The sequence below is a fragment of the Kryptolebias marmoratus genome, linkage group LG6 (genome assembly GCF_001649575.2).
Source record: "Kryptolebias marmoratus isolate JLee-2015 linkage group LG6, ASM164957v2, whole genome shotgun sequence".
NCBI classification, from domain to species: domain Eukaryota; kingdom Metazoa; phylum Chordata; class Actinopteri; order Cyprinodontiformes; family Rivulidae; genus Kryptolebias; species Kryptolebias marmoratus.
In genome coordinates, this window is record NC_051435.1 from 30,362,076 (window position 1) to 30,380,960 (window position 18,885).

Sequence of the window (18,885 nt, forward strand, 5' to 3'; positions counted from 1 at the left end):
TTAAAACAAAAATATATTTCCCACCCCCATCTTTTTCCATTTTCAAACAGTTTTGAAAAATGCTCCAGGGAGCCACTAGGGCAGCACTAAAGAGCCGCTTGTTGCCAACCCCTGAGCTAACCGCTTAATACCTCTGGCTAGAATTTTACTTTTTTGTAATTAGCAATTTGCTACTTTTAGATTTTGATTGCATTCAGCTTGTGTTTGCTATTGTTAGCTCTTAGCTAGCTTTTTGCTACTTTTAGTTAGTTGCAACATTTAGCTTTCAGCTCAATTTTAGCTTCTTCAGCAAATTTTGTCAGTCATTCAGAACTCAGCATTCCCAGTTCAGTTTTGTAGAAAATGCAATTTCTCTAGTTTGTCACTGGTTTCTCAACCGAACAATGCACGTTACTACACAAGTGTACTCACCTAGAATTCGTTGTGGTACTCGCTGAACCTGACCCCCAACAACTAAAGACTAACACAGCAGATGGGATTAAAACAACAACACTCAGATATCTTTTTAACTCTCAGTTTAAGATTTATTTATTAGCAAAGACATTTGAAAAATATGAAGTCTTTTTAAACAGGAGAGACAGGAAGCAAGCAAGTTTTTAGTTGTCCTACAGCATATTTTAATATTTACTGTTGCTCATCATCCAGTACACATGCATAAAGAGAATCAGACACATCAAAACAAAACATTTTTTTTATCTATACACCACCCTCTCAAAAATTTATCCTGTTTATCTGTGTTATCCATTTCACCCAGAAAGTTTTAATACTCCAAATATTTCAGAGCAGACATAAAAGCAGAGACCAGTGAGGCTCTGAAAAGCTCTTAATCTACAGCTGAGAATTAGGAGCCGTGCACATGAAACTTTTTAGAACAATCACTTGAGCATGTCTCATTAATGCTTGTAGAAAATAAAACTTTAGACTAAATATGAGGCCAGACCTACTGCTCCAAAATCATTAAGACTCCAACTGTTGTCCTCAAACATCAGCTGACAAATGTATAAATAGTGGTCCCAATGTGGAACTAACACTTAAATTGTGTGTGAGTCAGGCTGAGGGAGGAGATTTAAAAGAAAGAAACATTAAAATTATATTAAGCGTGTCAGATCAATGAGAGTAGCTGCTATACTCCACTGTTGACCTGCTGTCCATGCTTGTTGGAACGCCATACACTGATGGATAGCAACAGCAGCAAGCAGCAGGCTCCCAGACTGTCACCTGACATGTTATTCTGTGTTAGGAAATACAAACAACTAATTGTCTTTACTGCAAAGTAGAGCTACTGGGACATAAAAGAAAAGATGTTATTGATTTTAATAACTTTGATGTAAATATGGTCTGTAATCTGCAAGTCTCTATTGTAAAAAATGCAAAGAAATGCAAGTATTGGATTGAAAATTGGTATCAGCTGAGTCTTATTTTTAAATTACTCTGATCGATATCTAAGACAAAAAAATTATTAAACAGGACACCCCTAAAATATTCATGTATTTATTAACCTTTCTTTAACCAGGTAGATCTCGAAAATCAAAAAATCTCTTTTTCAAGGGAGACCTTGTCAAAATGGCAGCAGCACACATGTAATATATTCACTAGTGACAAATTCACTAATTACTCGTTAAGTCAACATTAAAAATAAAAACCTTTTCTGCTCCCTTCCCACACATCTACTTGTCTAATTCTACTGTTTAGAGTTTTAATTTTTTTCTGTGCAACAAACTGTTTAATTGTCCACGGAACATTATGGAATTTGGAATAATCCTAAAATATTTAATAGAGATAAATCCTATGATTATTAATGTTCCAACAGAAATGTTTTCTGTTACTGACATAATAAGGTTACGGATTAGGGATCAAGGTTAAGCGTTAGGGGTTAACCCTAATTCCCATGTAAAGCTAAGATCAGCTACATCCATGACACACATGAAACCCTTTTTATGTTTTGTGTAAATGACTCATTTCATTCTATCACTGCAACTGGGCAAATGGTTAACGGAGCCTCGTTCTGTCCTGATTTATTAGTACAGGGGCTGAAGAATGGGTGGATGGTGTCTCGAAAACTATCTGTGAATGTAAAAATGAGCTGTTTGGCCTCCACATTGTAGAATGACACCAGGCCTTTATCACAGTCCACATAGATCCCAATCCGAGAGGGTCTGCTGTTGACTGTAAGGCTGGTTGAGGGATCTGTTCGGAAGGCGTAGTCAGTCCGATCCCGCAGACTTAGGAACCAGTAGCCATGAGCGGGGCTTACATTGATTTTACCCTTTCGATTAACGGACCGGCTGGCCACTCCCAGATCCCAGTCAGTCTTTCCTCCAACATCCACCTGACAAGGATGGAGACAAACAGGTTACTTCATTGCAACAACACTTTGTCTGAAATAAGTTGATGACCTCCTCCTGTGTTGGTCCCTATATCAGTGTGCAATCTGTACACTGGTTTATTTTTTGAACACAGACTGCTGTCCAATATTTTTAAAATAAAAACTAGCATTCATTGTAGGAATGTATTTGGACTTGTTTGCCAAAGTTTTAAACAAAGATATGAAATCTGTTAGTGCACAGAGTATGTGTTGTGAATGACTCTCAGCTACTGCCACACCAAACTTTACCTAAGTATCTGTAAAGATTTACAGAGTTATAGCCATTTTTTGTGTTCGTTAAATTTGATTAGCTGTGGCAGCTACAGACAGACAGACACACTACCCTAACCCTAACCCACATATGTTTACACATGACGGCCCACCTTTCATGGCAGTGGGCAATATAAATACATCACACCTTAATGAAGTTATCTTTCCATAGTGTACTATAATATGGTATGAATTAGATGCCAGCATATGTTCGGGATGGAAGTAATTTAAAATAGAAAAGGGTAGCAATTAAATAATTGGCTGCTGGTCGGCAGTAAGTTGATGAACACCAGTGGACCATTGGACAGCAGCAACAACAGGCTGCCCAACCATAAGCTCATGCTAATATTAAACTTCAGAACAATGACTCTTTTTGGTGTCTCCAAGTGTGTTGTGTCAGCAGGTTGTTTTTTTTAAATGAGTGACAGAAACTCTGTTCATTGCCTCATTTTGTTAATGTTTATATTTCAAAAGCCAAAGGATTACATAATGGATGGCTTAATTCATTTCTCCAAAAGACTGTCTCATTGCTGTGGTGAAAAAATAGGTTTTTGTTGCCTTTTGGAGTTGTTGGAGCCACTGTCTTACCCTCTCAACACATCATAACTGACACAGGGCTTCCAAGATGTAAGAAATGAAAAAAAAAGCTTGCCATCATCTGGCAGATTTACCCTTGTTAGAAAAAAAACGTGAGTAGCATGTTTAATTAAAAAAAAAGTCAAATGATGCAAGTATCAAATTGAGACTTGGGATCAATCCTTATTTTTAAATGACCAGATCGGTATTGTCGACAAAACTTGTTGATCAGGACATCCCTAGAGTGTTAACACTTTCTGAGTCTGTCTGATAAAAAAAAACAAAAAAAAAAACTTCTACATGATCATTTGTGTAAACATCAACAAATGAACCTCATGTGGAAATCCTAAATCCATCTATATAGCGCACAAATCTGCTTTACATTTTTCTGTTGTAATGGTCTTTGGTTGCACTACTGTTTTGTTGCCCAGGAATTTGGTTGCCTGTTGTTTGGTTGCCTCTCTGGTGGTTGCCCCAGCATTTTGTTCAATGAAAAATATGTTTATTTACTGCTTTTATACGCCTGCCTGCCTGCCTCCATTTGTCTCCATTTGTGTTCTCTGCATCAGTATCAATAATTTCAATTTTTTTCTTCTCAGATTAAAAATAAATGTATACTTTAAATGCATTAGTTTATTCTGGGGCCAAACAACTTTATACTATTTCGACCTGAAGTTTCTTCTTCTTTGTTGTCATTTCTAAAAGCAGCTGCTGAACTGACATGGAGAAATAGTGTCAAGGACCCCTTCATGCCAATGCAGCTATATTTCTGAATATCTTCTGAATGCTTGGAAAAGATGTGTACCCAGCATGAGTTGGGTTTACTGTGGAAGTGCTACAGAAAAATATCACTGAGAGATTCAACTGAAGTCTATCAGTCATTGATAAAGACTGCATTTATTTTCTCTCTCTGCTGAAGGCAGAGCAAAAATATTTTTGCTCATTTCTGTCTGCGGATATGTGTGTCTGTTTATCTGTAACGCAAAGTAAACCACTCAACGGATTTAAAAAAACAAAAAAGAAAGTAACCATTGGGTTGATATCTACACGTAATTATATTTTGGAATTAATGTGATTCAAGTTGGCCACCACAGCTAAACAATATTAGAAAACACAAAGATAGGTATACCTCAGTGAATTTTACAGATATTGAGCTAAAATATGGTGTGGTAGTAGCCAAGACTGGTTCACAACTTATACTTTGAGTGCTAACTGATTACACAAGATCTATGTTTAAAACTTTGCTATTAACTATTGAAATCAACTATGTCTGTCTGTTAGCAGAAGATCTCATGACCACTAGATTCACATCTACAACTGATCAATCCAACTGAAGATGGTCACAACATCTCAGTGATCTTAGAAATCCCTAAAAGGGCTATATTTCAGTCAGTTTTACAGATACTGAGCTAAAATGTGGTGTGTTAGTAGCTGAGAGTCAATCAAAATACATACTGTAAACACTACACATTGCACAACATTTTTTGCTTAAAACTTTAGCATTAACTGTTGACATCATCTGGTTTGTCTGTTAGCAAAATATCTCATGAACAACTGAGCAGATTTTAGTGAAGCTTTCAGGAACTAATCATTGAGTGTATAACTAGAGGTGATTAACGTTCGGAGTCAATAAAATTCAAGACAGCCAACACAGCTATTGGACATTTATTAACACAAGTGGCTATAGCGATTTACAAATACTGAGCTAAAGTTTGATGTGGTAATAGCTGAGAGTCATCTTGCAATATTTCATGAGATGAGGGGTGTCTGTGGATCAGTGGTAAGAGCATTTGTCCTCCACTGAGCAAGTTGTAGGTTGTAGGTTCGATTCCTGGCAGCAGTCACATGTCGAAGTGTCTCTGGGCAAGACACTGAACCCCTATTTGCCTCTAATGTGCCCCATCAGTGTATGAAAGTGATCTAAAGCACTGATTAGAAACTATAGAATAATTTATTTTTTTATGAATGTGTGTGTTGATCTATTGTGTTGTAAAGTGCTTTGAGTGGCCTAGTTGGCTAGAGAGGCGCTATATAAGTACAGTCCATTTACCACTGTGGATAATGTTTCACCAAAACAGCTACAGCTCTGTCATTTATGAATATGAGATTATCTTAGTCTAAAACTCTGACATGAAAAATAGCAGGCAATATGTATTCCTTCAAGAATTGAATGATTTTAATTTCACAAGCCCAAATGATTAAATCAAAGGGTATATTCAGATCTGTACATACTAACATTAAACATGTACACATTACACTGCCTGGTCAAAAAAGAAAGTTGCCACCAAAATAATAAAGGTTACACACTCTAATATTTCGTTGGACCGCCTTTAGCTTTGATTACGGCACACATTCACTGTGGCATTGTTTCAGTCAGATTCTGCAATGTCACAAGATTTATGTCCATCCAGTGTTGCATTAGTTTTTCACATTTATGATGGTAGAGTCTGACCGCTGCACAAAGCCTTCTCCAGCACATCCCAAAGATTCTCAATGGGGTTAAGGTCTGGACTCTGTGGGGCCAATCCATGTGTGAAAATGATGTCTCTCGCTCCCTGAACCACTCTTTCACAATTTGAGCCCGATGAATCCTGCCATTGTCATCTTGGAATATGCCCGTGCCATCAGGGAAGAAAAGATCCATTGATGGAATAACCTGGTCATTCAGTATATTCAGGTAGTCAGCTGACCTTTGACCTCATTATTTGAGCTCATCCTGTTGCTGAACCTGGACCTGACCAACTGCAGCAACCCCAGATCATAGCACTGCCCCCACAGGCTTGGACAGTAGGCAACACTTCACCTGCCTCTCTTCTTACCCTGATGAGCCCATCACTCTGGAACAGGATAAATCTGGACTCATCAGACCACATGACCTTCTTCCATTGCTCCAGAGTTTAATCTTTATGCTCCCTAGCAAATTGAAGCCGTTTTTTCCAGTTAGCCTCACTGATTAGTGGTTTTCTTAAGGCTACACAGCTGTTCAGTCCCAATCCCTTGAGTTCCCTTTGCATTGTGTGTGGAAATGCTCTTACTTTCACTATTAAACGTAGCCCGGAGTTCTACTGTTGTTTTTCTTTGATTTGTTTTCACCAAACGTTTAAGTGATCACCGATCACGATCATTCAGGATTTTTTTCAGCCACATTTCTTCCTCGAAGACGATGGGTCCCCACTATTCTTCCAGTTTTTAATAATGTGTTGGACAGTTCTTAACCCAATTTTAGTCGTTTCTGCAGTCTCCTTAGATGTTTTCTCTGCTTGATGCCAATGATTTGACCCTTCTCAAACAGACTGACATCTTTTCCATGACCACAGGATGTGTCTTGTTGTTGTTGTTTAAGAAATGAGAAGCAACTCATTGCACCAGTTGGGGTTAAATAACTTGTTGCCAGCTAAAACATAATCACCCATGCAGTAATTAGCCAACAGGAGGCTCAAACCTATTTGCTTAGTTAAATCCAGGTGGCAACTTTTCTTTTGGCCAGGCAGTGTATGACACCATGGAGCCCTGTGCCTTTTATGAGCTTCAACAATCATAGAGAAAAAAACAACTATGCCCATGTCTTCAAGCAGTGTCTCACCCACCTCCCAGTAATGGCGTCCTGTACTGAAGCCCTGGTGGGCCAACACACAGACCACCCGGTCAAAGCGCTCTGGGTTGTCTGGTACCAGCTGATGGCGCTCACTGCAGTGTACCTGCTTCCCATTGGGGGAGATGAGGAGGCGTGGGTGGGCAGTGCTGGGATCCAAGGTGATGTCAGCTGGCAAAGTTAAGACAGATTGATGGTTGGGTCATCACCCTCCCCACTCCAAGACACAAACAGATGTTTTTAATACCTTACCTGCATATTCCTGAACTCTTTTAACTTCTGGAAAGACATAATGAGATTTATAAAGGAATCTATTTTATCTTTTCATTCTGTTAAACATCGTCAATTAGCTGACTGAGGTCTTACTTGGTTTGGGCCGTGGAACAGGCTGAGCTGGTGAGGATCGTTGGCCTGTCAGAAACAAAACAAATCATTAAAACTCAAAAGAAAAGACATTCTGAAGTTTCTGGAATAAAATTACATTATTTTCTTTGCCTTTGCCTTGAGCAGTGAGCAATAATCAAATGGACCAAATGTACTTTAGCAGAATTCTCCTTAGGCAGTATAATAATGCTTTTCCCCGTGTGTGTTTGTCTGTATTGTTAGCAAAATATCTTTTGAATCAATAAACAAATTTTAATGAACCTCTCAGAAAGTAATGGATGTATATCCAACTAATTAACTTTTGGAGTTAACACCATACAAGAACGTTGCCATAGCTAACTGACCTTAATCTACACGAAAATGGCTATAACTCAGTCAGTTTTACACATATTAAGCTATAGTTTAGTTTGGTAGTAGCTGAGAGTGATCCCCAACATATACTCCAAGTGCTTAACATGCTGAGGTCTGTTACTTGACAAAGAGTTGAAGGTCTAATCCAGGGGTGGAAATTAAAAATTTTGACAAAATTTTTTACCGGCCACTCAAATATTTTACCAGCCACTATTTTTTGTTGTGACAAAAAGTTATTTCATATGATGATGATGATGGAGGTGGGTGGAAGCAGTTGTGGTGCCCTACAAGCTGAACAACTCCTCTTTCTGGACACTGCATGGAAATAACTGGATTTTTTTATTTTAAACCATTAAAAGATGCATATCTGTACATAAAAATATTAGACAAGTGAAATTGATTTCTGTGGAGTGTTTTTGAAGTATTTTTTTGTGCTTTTGTAAGTTTTTGTATGTAAGTTGTAATGTTTTTCAGACACTTGCTGCTTTTAATGCATAGATCTATTTGTGCTACCTGCTTATATTTAACAGGTAGGATATTCTGATGCAGGAAGTGATTTTTGTGGTTTTAGAAAGGTTTTCGTCGTGGATATAAATTGTTCCAATGCTATGCTAAGCATAACTCCTAAGCTTCCACTTCAGTATCCGATGATATTTAACATTAACACGAACTGCTGTAGTTTTCGGTTTGTAAACATGACGGTAGCAGTTTTTGACAGGTAGCACCGACCGTTAGAGATAGCTGTTTAGCCGTGCTACGTTAGGAAAATCTGACGAGGAAGCACAGATCGTCAGAACACCGGCCGTAGGCATGAACGCACACTGACCGACGTCATGACGTCATTGATTTAGTTTTTTAAAAAAAACGTTGTTTAACTTTCGGTTCTTCCCTCGACTACTCTTGAAAAACATTTTTATTGTCTGCCACCTGCTTAACTCCCGAAATGTTCTGCTACATTGCTAATGCTACTCCTCGAATTGTTTCTTCTTCTTCTTTTTGATTTTTATTGGTGGTTGGTAAACAACTGAAGGAATCAATACCGCCACCAACTGGTAAAGAGTGTCTGCTAAACTTTTCTCCTTCTTGCATTTAGCAGCAACTCGAGCACATTGCTGCCCCCTATATGTCAAGAGGACAAATAACACCTTTTCTGTTCAAATTGCCAACCCGCTACAGTGGCGTGAGTGTTGATCAAATTCACCCACCACTTCAAATATTTACCCGCATTTGGCCAGTGGCGGGTGCTAATTTCCACCCCTGGTCTAACCTCCACCTCCCTGAAAATAATTAAAGGGATACCTCAAGTATTATTTTTGGGTCCACTACTTTTTATTATTTATAACTGTATGGATTATAATGTTGCACAGGTAACATTTCATTTGTACACTGATGACACTGTTATTTATTGTGCTAGTTCAATGCTGAGCAATGCACTCTGTCTATTACAATCAGCCTTTAACTTTGTCCAGAGCAATTTAATTAGCCTAAAAGTTTTTGTAAACTCAGACAAAACAAAGCTGATGATGTTCTCTAACTCAAAGGTAAAGGCATCTAATTACATTTTAAGGTACTCTTGTAACACAGGTTTCTTAGTCTAGGTACTTGGGTTTTATACGTGATGCTGCTCTCCCCTTTGAGCTACATATATCTAGTTACAGGACTAAAGTTAAAACTAGATTTTTACTTTAGAATCAGATCCTGCCTTTCTTTCAATGCAAAACAGTGACTTATTGCTTCTACTTTTATGTCAGTTCTAAATTATGGTGATGATTATTGTGATGTACATGCATGGATCTTTTCAGAGTTTACAGTCACTTGACTCTGTTTACCATGGAGCTCTTAATTTTATTACTGATTTTAAACTATAACACATAACTGTGTGTTATTTGCTATTATTTGCCTTCCTATCTCCTCCTCTACATAAATTGTAAATTGACTGGAGGATATACATTTCGTTCCCAGGACTGTTACTTATTGTCTATACCTAAAATCCAATGGAACAGAGGAAAAGGTCATTTCATTTGCTGCTTGTCGAACTGGTATCAACTTCAATCTACTCTAAAATGAGGGAGTTAGTTTCATTCAACGTATTGCTAACACATCTCACAAGATCTCAATATTGCATAAGATTGCACATATGGGCATATACAAGGTTCTCACCTCAGTGAATTTAAAATTTGGCAGTAGTTAATTATTCACAATGCATACTCCAAGCAATAACAGAGATGTGAGATCTCACAATTTTGCGCAAGACTGTGTATACTGTCATGTACAAGGTTTAACCAAAACAGTTATAACCTTATCATTTCTCATCATAAAATAATCTGAGTTTAAAACTCTGGTATAAAAGGTAGCAGGTGATAACTATTCCTTTAAGGAATGTTAGGCCTGTAATTGTAAAAGGTTTCGCAGATTAAAAGTTCATCAATGTTTCTGTTTGAATTTGAACCTACAGACTTCTGTCAGTTTTTGCATCTCTTCCTGAAGGTGTTCCATCATATGATTGACACTCCTGAGGATTGCCCCTGAGCTCAGCTGAGATGACACTGAGACACTGGACCAGTCTTTAACCTGTGGGAGTGTAGACACGGTGGGGAACATCTGCAAAAACAAAACAGTCAGTAACTTTATGTAAAAATGATGAAACCTCCTCCATTTACTGTCTGACCATCATGCACCACTAAAACAGTCCAGTCTAGATGTTACAGGACACATGAAGATATACTGGAGTTACTGGATGTTAGGAGGGTGATATTATAATAGTTTAGTATTATGTCACGTTGCCTTGATTTGCTTTGAAGAATCAATTCCATTCTGACCAAAGAGTCAAATAAGCTATTCCATCTATCAATTATCTTCCGCTCATCCGGAGTCAGGTTGCAGGGGCAGCAGCCTAAGCAGAGAGGCCCAGACTTCCCTCTCCCCAGCCACTTGGGCCAGCTCCCTGAGGGAATCCCAAGGCGTTTCCAGGCCAGCCAAGAAACATAGTCCCTTCACACCCTGTCTCTAAGGGAGAACACAAACACCCTGTGGAGAAAACTCATTTTGGCCGCTTGTATCTGTGATCTCATTCTTTCAGTCACTACCCAAAGCTCGTGACCATAGGTGAAGGTAGTAATAAAGATTGACCGGTAAATCGAGAACTTCGCCTTTTGGCTCAGCTCTATTTTCACCATAACAGACCAGTACAGCGCCCACTTCACTGCTGATGCTGCACCAATTTGCCTGTCGATCTCCTGCTCCATTATTCCTCATTTGTGAACAAGATTACTTCCTCCAATTGAAGCAAGACCTCTTCCTCAACCCGGAGAAGGCACTCTATCCTTTTCTGGCTCAAGACCATGGCCTCGGATTTGGAGGCACTGATCCTCACCCCAGCTGCTTCACACTCGGCTGTGAAGTGCTCCATCCGATGAAGCCAATAGGACCACATCATCTGCAAAAAGCAGAGATGCGATCCTAATGCTACCAAAACGGATCCCCTCAACACCTTGGCTGCGCCTAGAAATTCTGTCCATAAAGATCATAAACAGAATTGGTGACGAAGGGCAACCTTGGCGGAGTCCATCTCTCACCAGAAATGAGCCTGACGTACTGCCAGCAATGAGGGCCAAGCTCTGGCACTGGTTGTGCAGGGACTTAACAGCCCGTATCAAAGGGTCTGGTACCCCATACTCCCAGAGTACCCCCCACAGGACTCCTCAAAGGACACGGTCAAATGCCTTCTCCAAGTCCACAAAACACATGTTGGATGAAAACATGGTTTGACGAACCCTCAGCAGGATGATTATCAGATTTGAAGAAATCTAATGCGTCTCTGCAGTGGGACTGAAAAAACAAATGATGCCAATCAAAATCTCACTTTTTACGTTGAGAATTCCAGTTTACATGACTTATTTAATTTGAATTGTCTCAAAGTCAGCATCATTACAGGTGCTTTTGTTTTTTGTTGTTAGAAGGTGAAAAATTGCCCAACCTGGGGTGGATGGGTGGGAGAGGGTAACGAATATAAATTAGTTTGGCTGTTGTTGAACAACTGGCATCTGCAACACAAACATACGTATCAAAAGTCTGTTTTTGGACTGTCCACGCGAGAATGCAATAGTGCCCTTTAAAGATTTTCTCTCTCTGAAACCTGGGTTTGAAAAAAATAACATATAGGGGCTCCTAAAATGCAGTTATTGTGTGGACACGAGGCTGAACTGAAAAAAAAAAAAATTGTATATAGTCAGAAAATGCTGTTCCAGTGTCAACAGTGACCACTGACTTCTACTGTGCTGACTAACAAAAAAAAAGTTGTTCAATAGAATTTATACTTAAACTTGAGGTAGATAAATTATTCGATGGAAGTGAGCTGCAGATCTATCATTTCTATATTTTTGTGTCACCTTAATCACTGTGTTTAACTGTTCTAATAATTTATACCTTGAGAAAGATTACGTAGTCCTCAGATTCAGCCAGCTGGTTCAGTGTGGAGCTCTTCTTCTTTAGGGCAGCTATCTCCTCCTCCAGCTCTCTCAACAAACTTTGAGCTCTGCTCTCTGCTGCTCGATGACTCATTTCTATTCCCTGGTGGGAAGAGCAAAAACATCAAGAATTGTCTATTCTGCAAACAGCTGGACTTTTTTCTTTTTACCCCCNAAAAAACATTTTGGCGTTTAGTTTTTGAGTCATCTCATATATATATATTATTTTATTTAATTTTATTTTTTACCTCTAAGACTTTGCCTTGGCAGTGCTCCAGACTGGAGATCAGCTTGGAAAAAGCACAAACAGCTTTGTCTGTTTCTCTCTCAGCTGCAGCCTGTTAAAGAAAAAATAATAAAAGAGCTGAAGTTGTATTTAAAAAAGGCTGGTTAAAATTTGCCATCTGTTTTCTTGGTTAGTCTTTTTATGACTCAAGTAAACTTTATTAAGCATTAAAATAACAAATGAAAATCTTACTTAAATATCACAAAAATTGTTCATAAATTTTGATTGAACTTTGTTGAATATTTAGTGATGTTTGTTAAAGCATCTGTGTATGCCAAGTAATGCGTAGCATGGGACAGTAATTCAGTTACAGCATGTTTTACCAGAGCAAAAAATTCCACCTTTAGTATTGTTGATCACAAAGCTCACTAATTGGCTCCACTTTCTTGCAGGTCACTGTCATACAAACGTACACTTGCAAAAAGGGAATTTCACAAGATGAAATATAAAATGCATGAGAAGCAATAGGATAAAGATCCATAAACTCTGCAAACACACAACAGACTAGTTTCTGCTCTACAGTAGGACATTTTAAATGATACTCTGCTGCTATCCTTTTTAGAAGCCATAAATCAACCCATTGGTTTTGTTTTAAGGTTTACACAGTAAATGAGTTTGTTCTGTTGCTGTAATTGCATCTTGTCACTAGAGTACGGTGGCCCTGAAGTGTAAACCACACAAACACGAACAAAACAAACTAAAAAACTTAACTACAAATTAGACACTTTTACTACAAATTAGAAAACACAATGACAAATATAAAACACAACAACATTTTTAAAACCACAACAACATCTTAAAAAAACACAATGACATTAACCTACCGGAACAGGTAGGTGTCAGTGGGAAACATTAAACAAAGCTGATTGGATGATGGATGTTTGGCTTTTGAACCAAAAGTTATTCTGCCTGTAGCATGTTTCTGAAAACACGACTAATACCGGTGACTCAAATGTAGCTGCCACTATCCAAGAATATTTTGAGTCCGGACATACATACGGGGTGATACTGGACATGTTTTCAGGTTTCATGCTTTCAGATTCAAAAGCCAAACATGCTGTCGTCCAATCAGCAATGTCTCATGTTTTCCACTGGTACCTACCTCTTCTGGTAGATTAATGTAATTGTTTTTTTTTAATATGTCATTCTGGTTTTAATTTGTTGTTGTGTTTATAAATTTGTAGTTGTGTTTAGTGATTTGTTGATAAAGGTTTGCACTTCAGGGCCACCATACTAGAGTGGACTGCTGTGCCAACGTAGGAAAGAAAAGAAGAAGAAAAAGACGGAGAGTAGATAAACACAGAGAGAGCCATGTTCAATAAAATAGAGGATCCACAGTTGCTGTAATAAAGCAAATACTCAGACTGAACTGAAATGGTCTGATGCAGCAACTAAAAGTTTAATGATCTCAAAAAATGCTCCTGAACCACCCAGCTCTTGCCATAAAAAAACAAAACAAAACAACAAAAACTGAAACTGCCAACATTAAGATTATGGATTTGGAGCTGTTTTGACACAGCTGCACTCAGACAAAGTGGAATGCATTGTTGCTTTTGGTTCCTGCACTCTGTCTCCAGCTGAGAGAAAATACTCCAATATAGAAAAAGAGGCTCTTGTTTGTGTATGGGCAGTTGAAAGATGAAAGCTGGAAATAATTTGTGTGGGGACATAGATTCATGCTCAGCACTGATCACCAAACCCTAACCACTGTGCTAAGCACTAATGAGATGATGGATTTGACATGAGAATTGCATGCTGGTCAGCCAGATTGATGTGTTTTTAGTATGACATGAAGTACCTACCAGGAAGTCAGAACATCATAGGGGACTGCCTCTCACATGTTTCTCTGAGCACCACTAATACTACAGCAGATTCTGAGCAAGACTTGATCACAGATATAGTGCCAATGTTGATAAAACACTTCCCCATTTGGAAAACGCTCTTCAGCTAGAAAACCTTCACTTCCTTTACTTTTCACCTACCCCTTCCTGGCTACACTCTCTCTGCATCTAAGGAACCCTTTGGTATCTTTTACTTCCTTACACCTGGGACAATTCACAGATAAGAATACTCTTTTAAATCAGCATGAGTCAAGGGTCTTGTCGTTCAGTTGGTTGTTTTCAAAAGGAGTAATCCAGAGACAGACATCCAGTCCCCATTCAAGGCATTAAGACCTTGTGTACACGAGAACGATCTCTGGAAATGTTTGTGGTTTTTTAGTGTTTATTGTGGCGAACCAACAAGGAAAAAATGTGTTTACATGAATATTGCTGTGTTCATTAGCCTGTTTATGCAAGGCTGATCTCTTGGAAACATTAAAGATTTTCAGATGTTGATTGAAAAAAAGAGTTGCATGTTTACACGGTGCTGCTGTGCTTGTTGAACCGGCTGTAGTTTCCATGCCAGGCCAATAGTTGGTTCTTACACATTATGATGTATGTTATACATTCCTGGCCGGTAGAGGGCAGTATTGAGTTGCCTGCATTGGTAATATACTGTGTTGTAAGACAGAGCAAGCCAAATAAAGTTGGTGGTTCAACTATGACACAACAGTCTTGTCTCGTCCGTCCTAATGCCTTTACATGGTAGTAGCCAACATAACAACACAAGCATGCAAGAAGACACCAGTCTCGCCAGCATGAAAACAGTTCCACCCAAAATGGTGAATACACAGACTGTTGTTTGGACTTACAGTTTGGCTGGGTTGCTGGTACATGTTGGAAAGGGTGAGCAGCACAAACAGCAGTCTGCTGTCCACCATTATTATTGTTGATGATGTACTCGTTCTTTGGCAAAATTGTTAATGGCTGCAGCCGTCTGTACTGTGCATGTGATTTTACACGTTGCGGCTTCCTTTGAAATGCAAATGCGGGGATCTAAAAAGTTCCACTCTGAGACCTGGGTTCAAAAGGTTTCAGTGTCAGATAATCTGACTGCTGTTGCTGTGTACACAAATGGGCTAACTGCAACATAAATGTTACAATTTCACTGAAAAACAGCTTTGTGGCGCCTGAGACCTGGATTCAAAACGCTTTGATTTCAGAAGAAACAAGTGCTTTTTCATGTACGTGAACAGCTGAACCAGTGCAGAAAATCTACTACTTCACTCAAAAACAGTGTTGTGTAAACTGAGAAGTGAATCCTGTTCTCTAACAAGGCAGTTAAAATCTCCAGGCCTACTTCAAAGCATAACTAAAGGGTCTGATGTGTTAATTACCTTTGTTTAGACTGAGATACATGACATCACAGTGCCACTTTAGTTAAAGTTACCAAGCACACATACATATGTATCTGTTTTAAAACCTCAATTGTTTATTAAGGTTCCAAGCCCACGGGAGCGAGCGGACGGCCATTGCAAGGCATGGTTGTTCGCCTGCTCCCAGAGGAGCAGGGAACCCTACTGTTTTTGTACGGATTTCTCATTCTTCTTCTTCTCCCCTAAAACGCGTTGGCCAGAAAAAACAGAAACTCCTGGGGAAAAGCCAACCAGGCAGTCTGATAGAAAGACCCTACCGCTACTCAGACAAAAAAAAGCATATCCTCCGATACCTAGGGGGCGCTAAAGCAAAAATATTTGATGGGACATTCATTTTTGGGTCATTCGGCATCTCTTTTACATTGGCCACACCCACTTCCTCCTAACTAGACTTTTTCTAGAGCGCAATAAAGGCAAAACCTAGTTTTGAATACTTCTCCCACATTATAAGCTGGATCAACAAGAAACTTGGTACATAACATCTATGGGCAGATCTGCTAAAGCGATATGAAAAACGTTTTTAATATTTTGAAGTTTGTGCAAGTGACGCAATACCAAACATTTTACCCCTAGCTAGCACAACAGTTAACTATAAATATCTCCACCATACTTCAAGATTATGGAAAAAGCATTTAGATCCTAATTGTGGATAAGATGTTGCCACTTTGTCTTAAATTTTATGCAGTTTTACAGCTAGGGGGCGCTATAATTTCAAAAAGTTTACATCTGAATAACTGCATGACAGATTTACATTAAACTTGGTACAAATACTTAAGACTGCATCTTGAGGTGATGTCTTGAATATTATTATGAAGTGGGGGTGCCTTATATGCTATCTCACATTTGAGCTTTGAACTTGGTGAAATCAAACATTAACTTCACAGAAATCACAGATCAAATACAGAATTGTGCTCTATGTTTCAGGGAAAGGTAGAAAAAATTGACCTCTAGGTGGCCCTTTTAATGCCTTTTAGTGAATTCCTCCACAACTACTAGATGTACGCACAATATCTCTATTCCTCTGTATTCTGTGAATCGTGCTCTATTATGTGAGTTTTGAAAAAAAAAAATGGTACAGTTATGCTAATTAGTAGAAAACGGCGTAAGTAACAAAAGTCTTCTGCAAAACAAATGTTAATGGAGCATAACTTAAGAACAGTTTAAAATTTATCAATAGCTTTTATAACAGTGGTGCCTAAGCCCAAATTAAGGGTTTCTCTCCACTTTCAGTAAGATCCAACACTAGGGTGCGCTATAAGTACGAAAAATTTATACTGACGAAATGGCTGAATGGATTTACATGAAACTTGGTGGGTATCTTCAGGATACACCCCTGAAACTAAGTTATCAATATGGTAATGATAGGTCAAAGTGGGCGAGGCTTATGTGCACAAATGTATGTCTAGCCTTTAACCTTTAGAAAAAATCACAAAAGTCACTCGTTAAATTTAGAGTGCTAAGACGTACAGGATGTTCATTGCATAAACCCTAAAACTGCTTATCCAGATTCGCAGTTCTATATTAAAGCGTGCCATTACTATTTATGGAGTTCGTAAATCATGCTAGCAGTAGCAGCTCTGACTCTGTTTGGCTGAACAACTTGAAATTTGACACTCTGTTCAGATCTAGCCTAACTACAAAGTACAAGAAATATCATTTAGATTTGAGCGCACCCTTGTGTTTAATCAATAAAAAATTATATATGCTAACCAACATGGGCAGTTTTTATTTTATTGTGAAACAAGTTTTAGACTATGGTGGATTAGAAAATTTGGGCCAATAATGGACATGATAATGGTCATCTGTAAATATTTTGAGATTTTCTTGAGGCATTATTGATTTTTAACAAATTTCTGAATATATTTCAGTATGACCAGCACTGCTACGACAAAGGTTAACAATTTGTTGTACAAAAGCTGTTGAGTGTGGAGATTTCATAAAGTGCAAACATTATTCCACATATACACACGGTGATGTGGGAATATTTGGGAAATTTTATAAAAAAGTTTAAATTTTTAATGATTTAGGTAAATGTCATGAGAATGATGTTAGCAATTTTTCATGGAGAATGCGTTTGATCCAAGAACATAGAAATAAAAGCATATTATTCCACATGTAGGCATGGCAATATTTTGGCAATTTTTTGAAGAGTTATGGATTTTTTATAATATTTATTTGGCTCATTGTGGTATAACATTATACTTAACACTTTTTTTTTTTTTTTTTACTGAAACAGCATTGAAACTAGGGACATTGAAATACAATTATATTCCAAATGTACACTTTACTATCTGAGAATATTTTGGTAATTTGTTTATGTTTATGTATTATGGATTTTCTATGAATATTTACTTGGCCATGTGTGACATAAAATGGCACTCAACAATTATCTATTGAAAAAGCATTTCATCTAGGGACTTGGAGATAAACGCATATTATTGCAGATGCAGACTTGATCATCTGAGAGTATTTTGGTATTTTTTAATGAATAATGGATTTTATAATAATTTATTTATTTGGGTCTGTGTGGTATAAAATGGCAGTTAGTTTTTTTTTACTGAAATACCATTGAAACTAAGAACTTTGAAATCATAATAATATGATTCCACATGCAGACATGACTATCTGAGAATATTGCAATAATTTTAAGACGAATAAGAGATTTCCTAAAACTTATAACATTGCGTCTTTTGGAACACCTTTAAGAACTATGCACCATCCTGAAAATATCTGACTCTGTCCGGTTGCTTAGCGACGCAGTGAAGCCAAGCTGGCAGGATGTTGGAGTGGAGTGTGCGGAGAGGGGCGGAGTAAGTGGCTGACTTGCTAGGAGGGGCTTGGAACCCGTTGATAACTGCTTGCAGTTCTAATTTTTTTCTAGCATTTAATCAATCTACAAGAGAAATCAAATAAAATTTTTATGCTCTGTATTTACTCTTTATTTTTAATAATTCTTATTTTGGTTTCAGCTAAAAAGGATGTCATAATGATATGCTTCAGTTATTCTTTCTTTCTAGTTTTAGAGAAATCAAGTTTCTTTATTTTATTTTTTTCATCAGGTATGTGTGGATTATTTATATTGATAAAGGAAAAGACCCTCTTTAGTTTAGAATTCTCTTATATAGATTTAGCTATGACATAATTTTAGCAAGAGACTGTAGTTTAACATTTGTTCTTCATAGACTAGTTTCTGCTCTACAGTAGGACATTTTAAATGATACTCTGCTGCTATCCTTATCAGAAGCCATAAATCAACCCATTGGTTTTGTTTTAAGGTTTACACAGTAAATGAGTTTGTTCTGTTGCTGTAATTGCACCTTGTCACTAGAGTACGGTGGC

At 38.0% G+C, this 18,885-nt stretch overlaps 1 protein-coding gene across 2 annotated transcripts in view; it reads right to left on the minus strand.

Moving 5' to 3' along the window:
* Positions 1-500: 500 nt before the first annotated feature.
* Positions 501-18,885, minus strand: part of LOC108247506 (E3 ubiquitin-protein ligase TRIM21-like) — a 36,634-nt gene continuing 18,249 nt past the window's right edge. Inside the window, exons 4-10 of one of the 2 annotated variants that reach the window (XM_037976296.1) lie at positions 12,253-12,342; positions 11,964-12,107; positions 9,992-10,139; positions 7,170-7,214; positions 7,056-7,082; positions 6,799-6,974; positions 501-2,329 (exon numbers count right to left, since the gene is read on the minus strand). In XM_037976296.1, coding sequence (XP_037832224.1) covers positions 1,961-2,329; positions 6,799-6,974; positions 7,056-7,082; positions 7,170-7,214; positions 9,992-10,139; positions 11,964-12,107; positions 12,253-12,342 — 999 coding nt within the window. In that variant the 3' untranslated portion in view covers positions 501-1,960. The remainder of the gene's footprint in view (positions 2,330-6,798; positions 6,975-7,055; positions 7,083-7,169; positions 7,215-9,991; positions 10,140-11,963; positions 12,108-12,252; positions 12,343-18,885) is intronic. The other variant, XM_017435674.3, reaches the window with a different exon arrangement.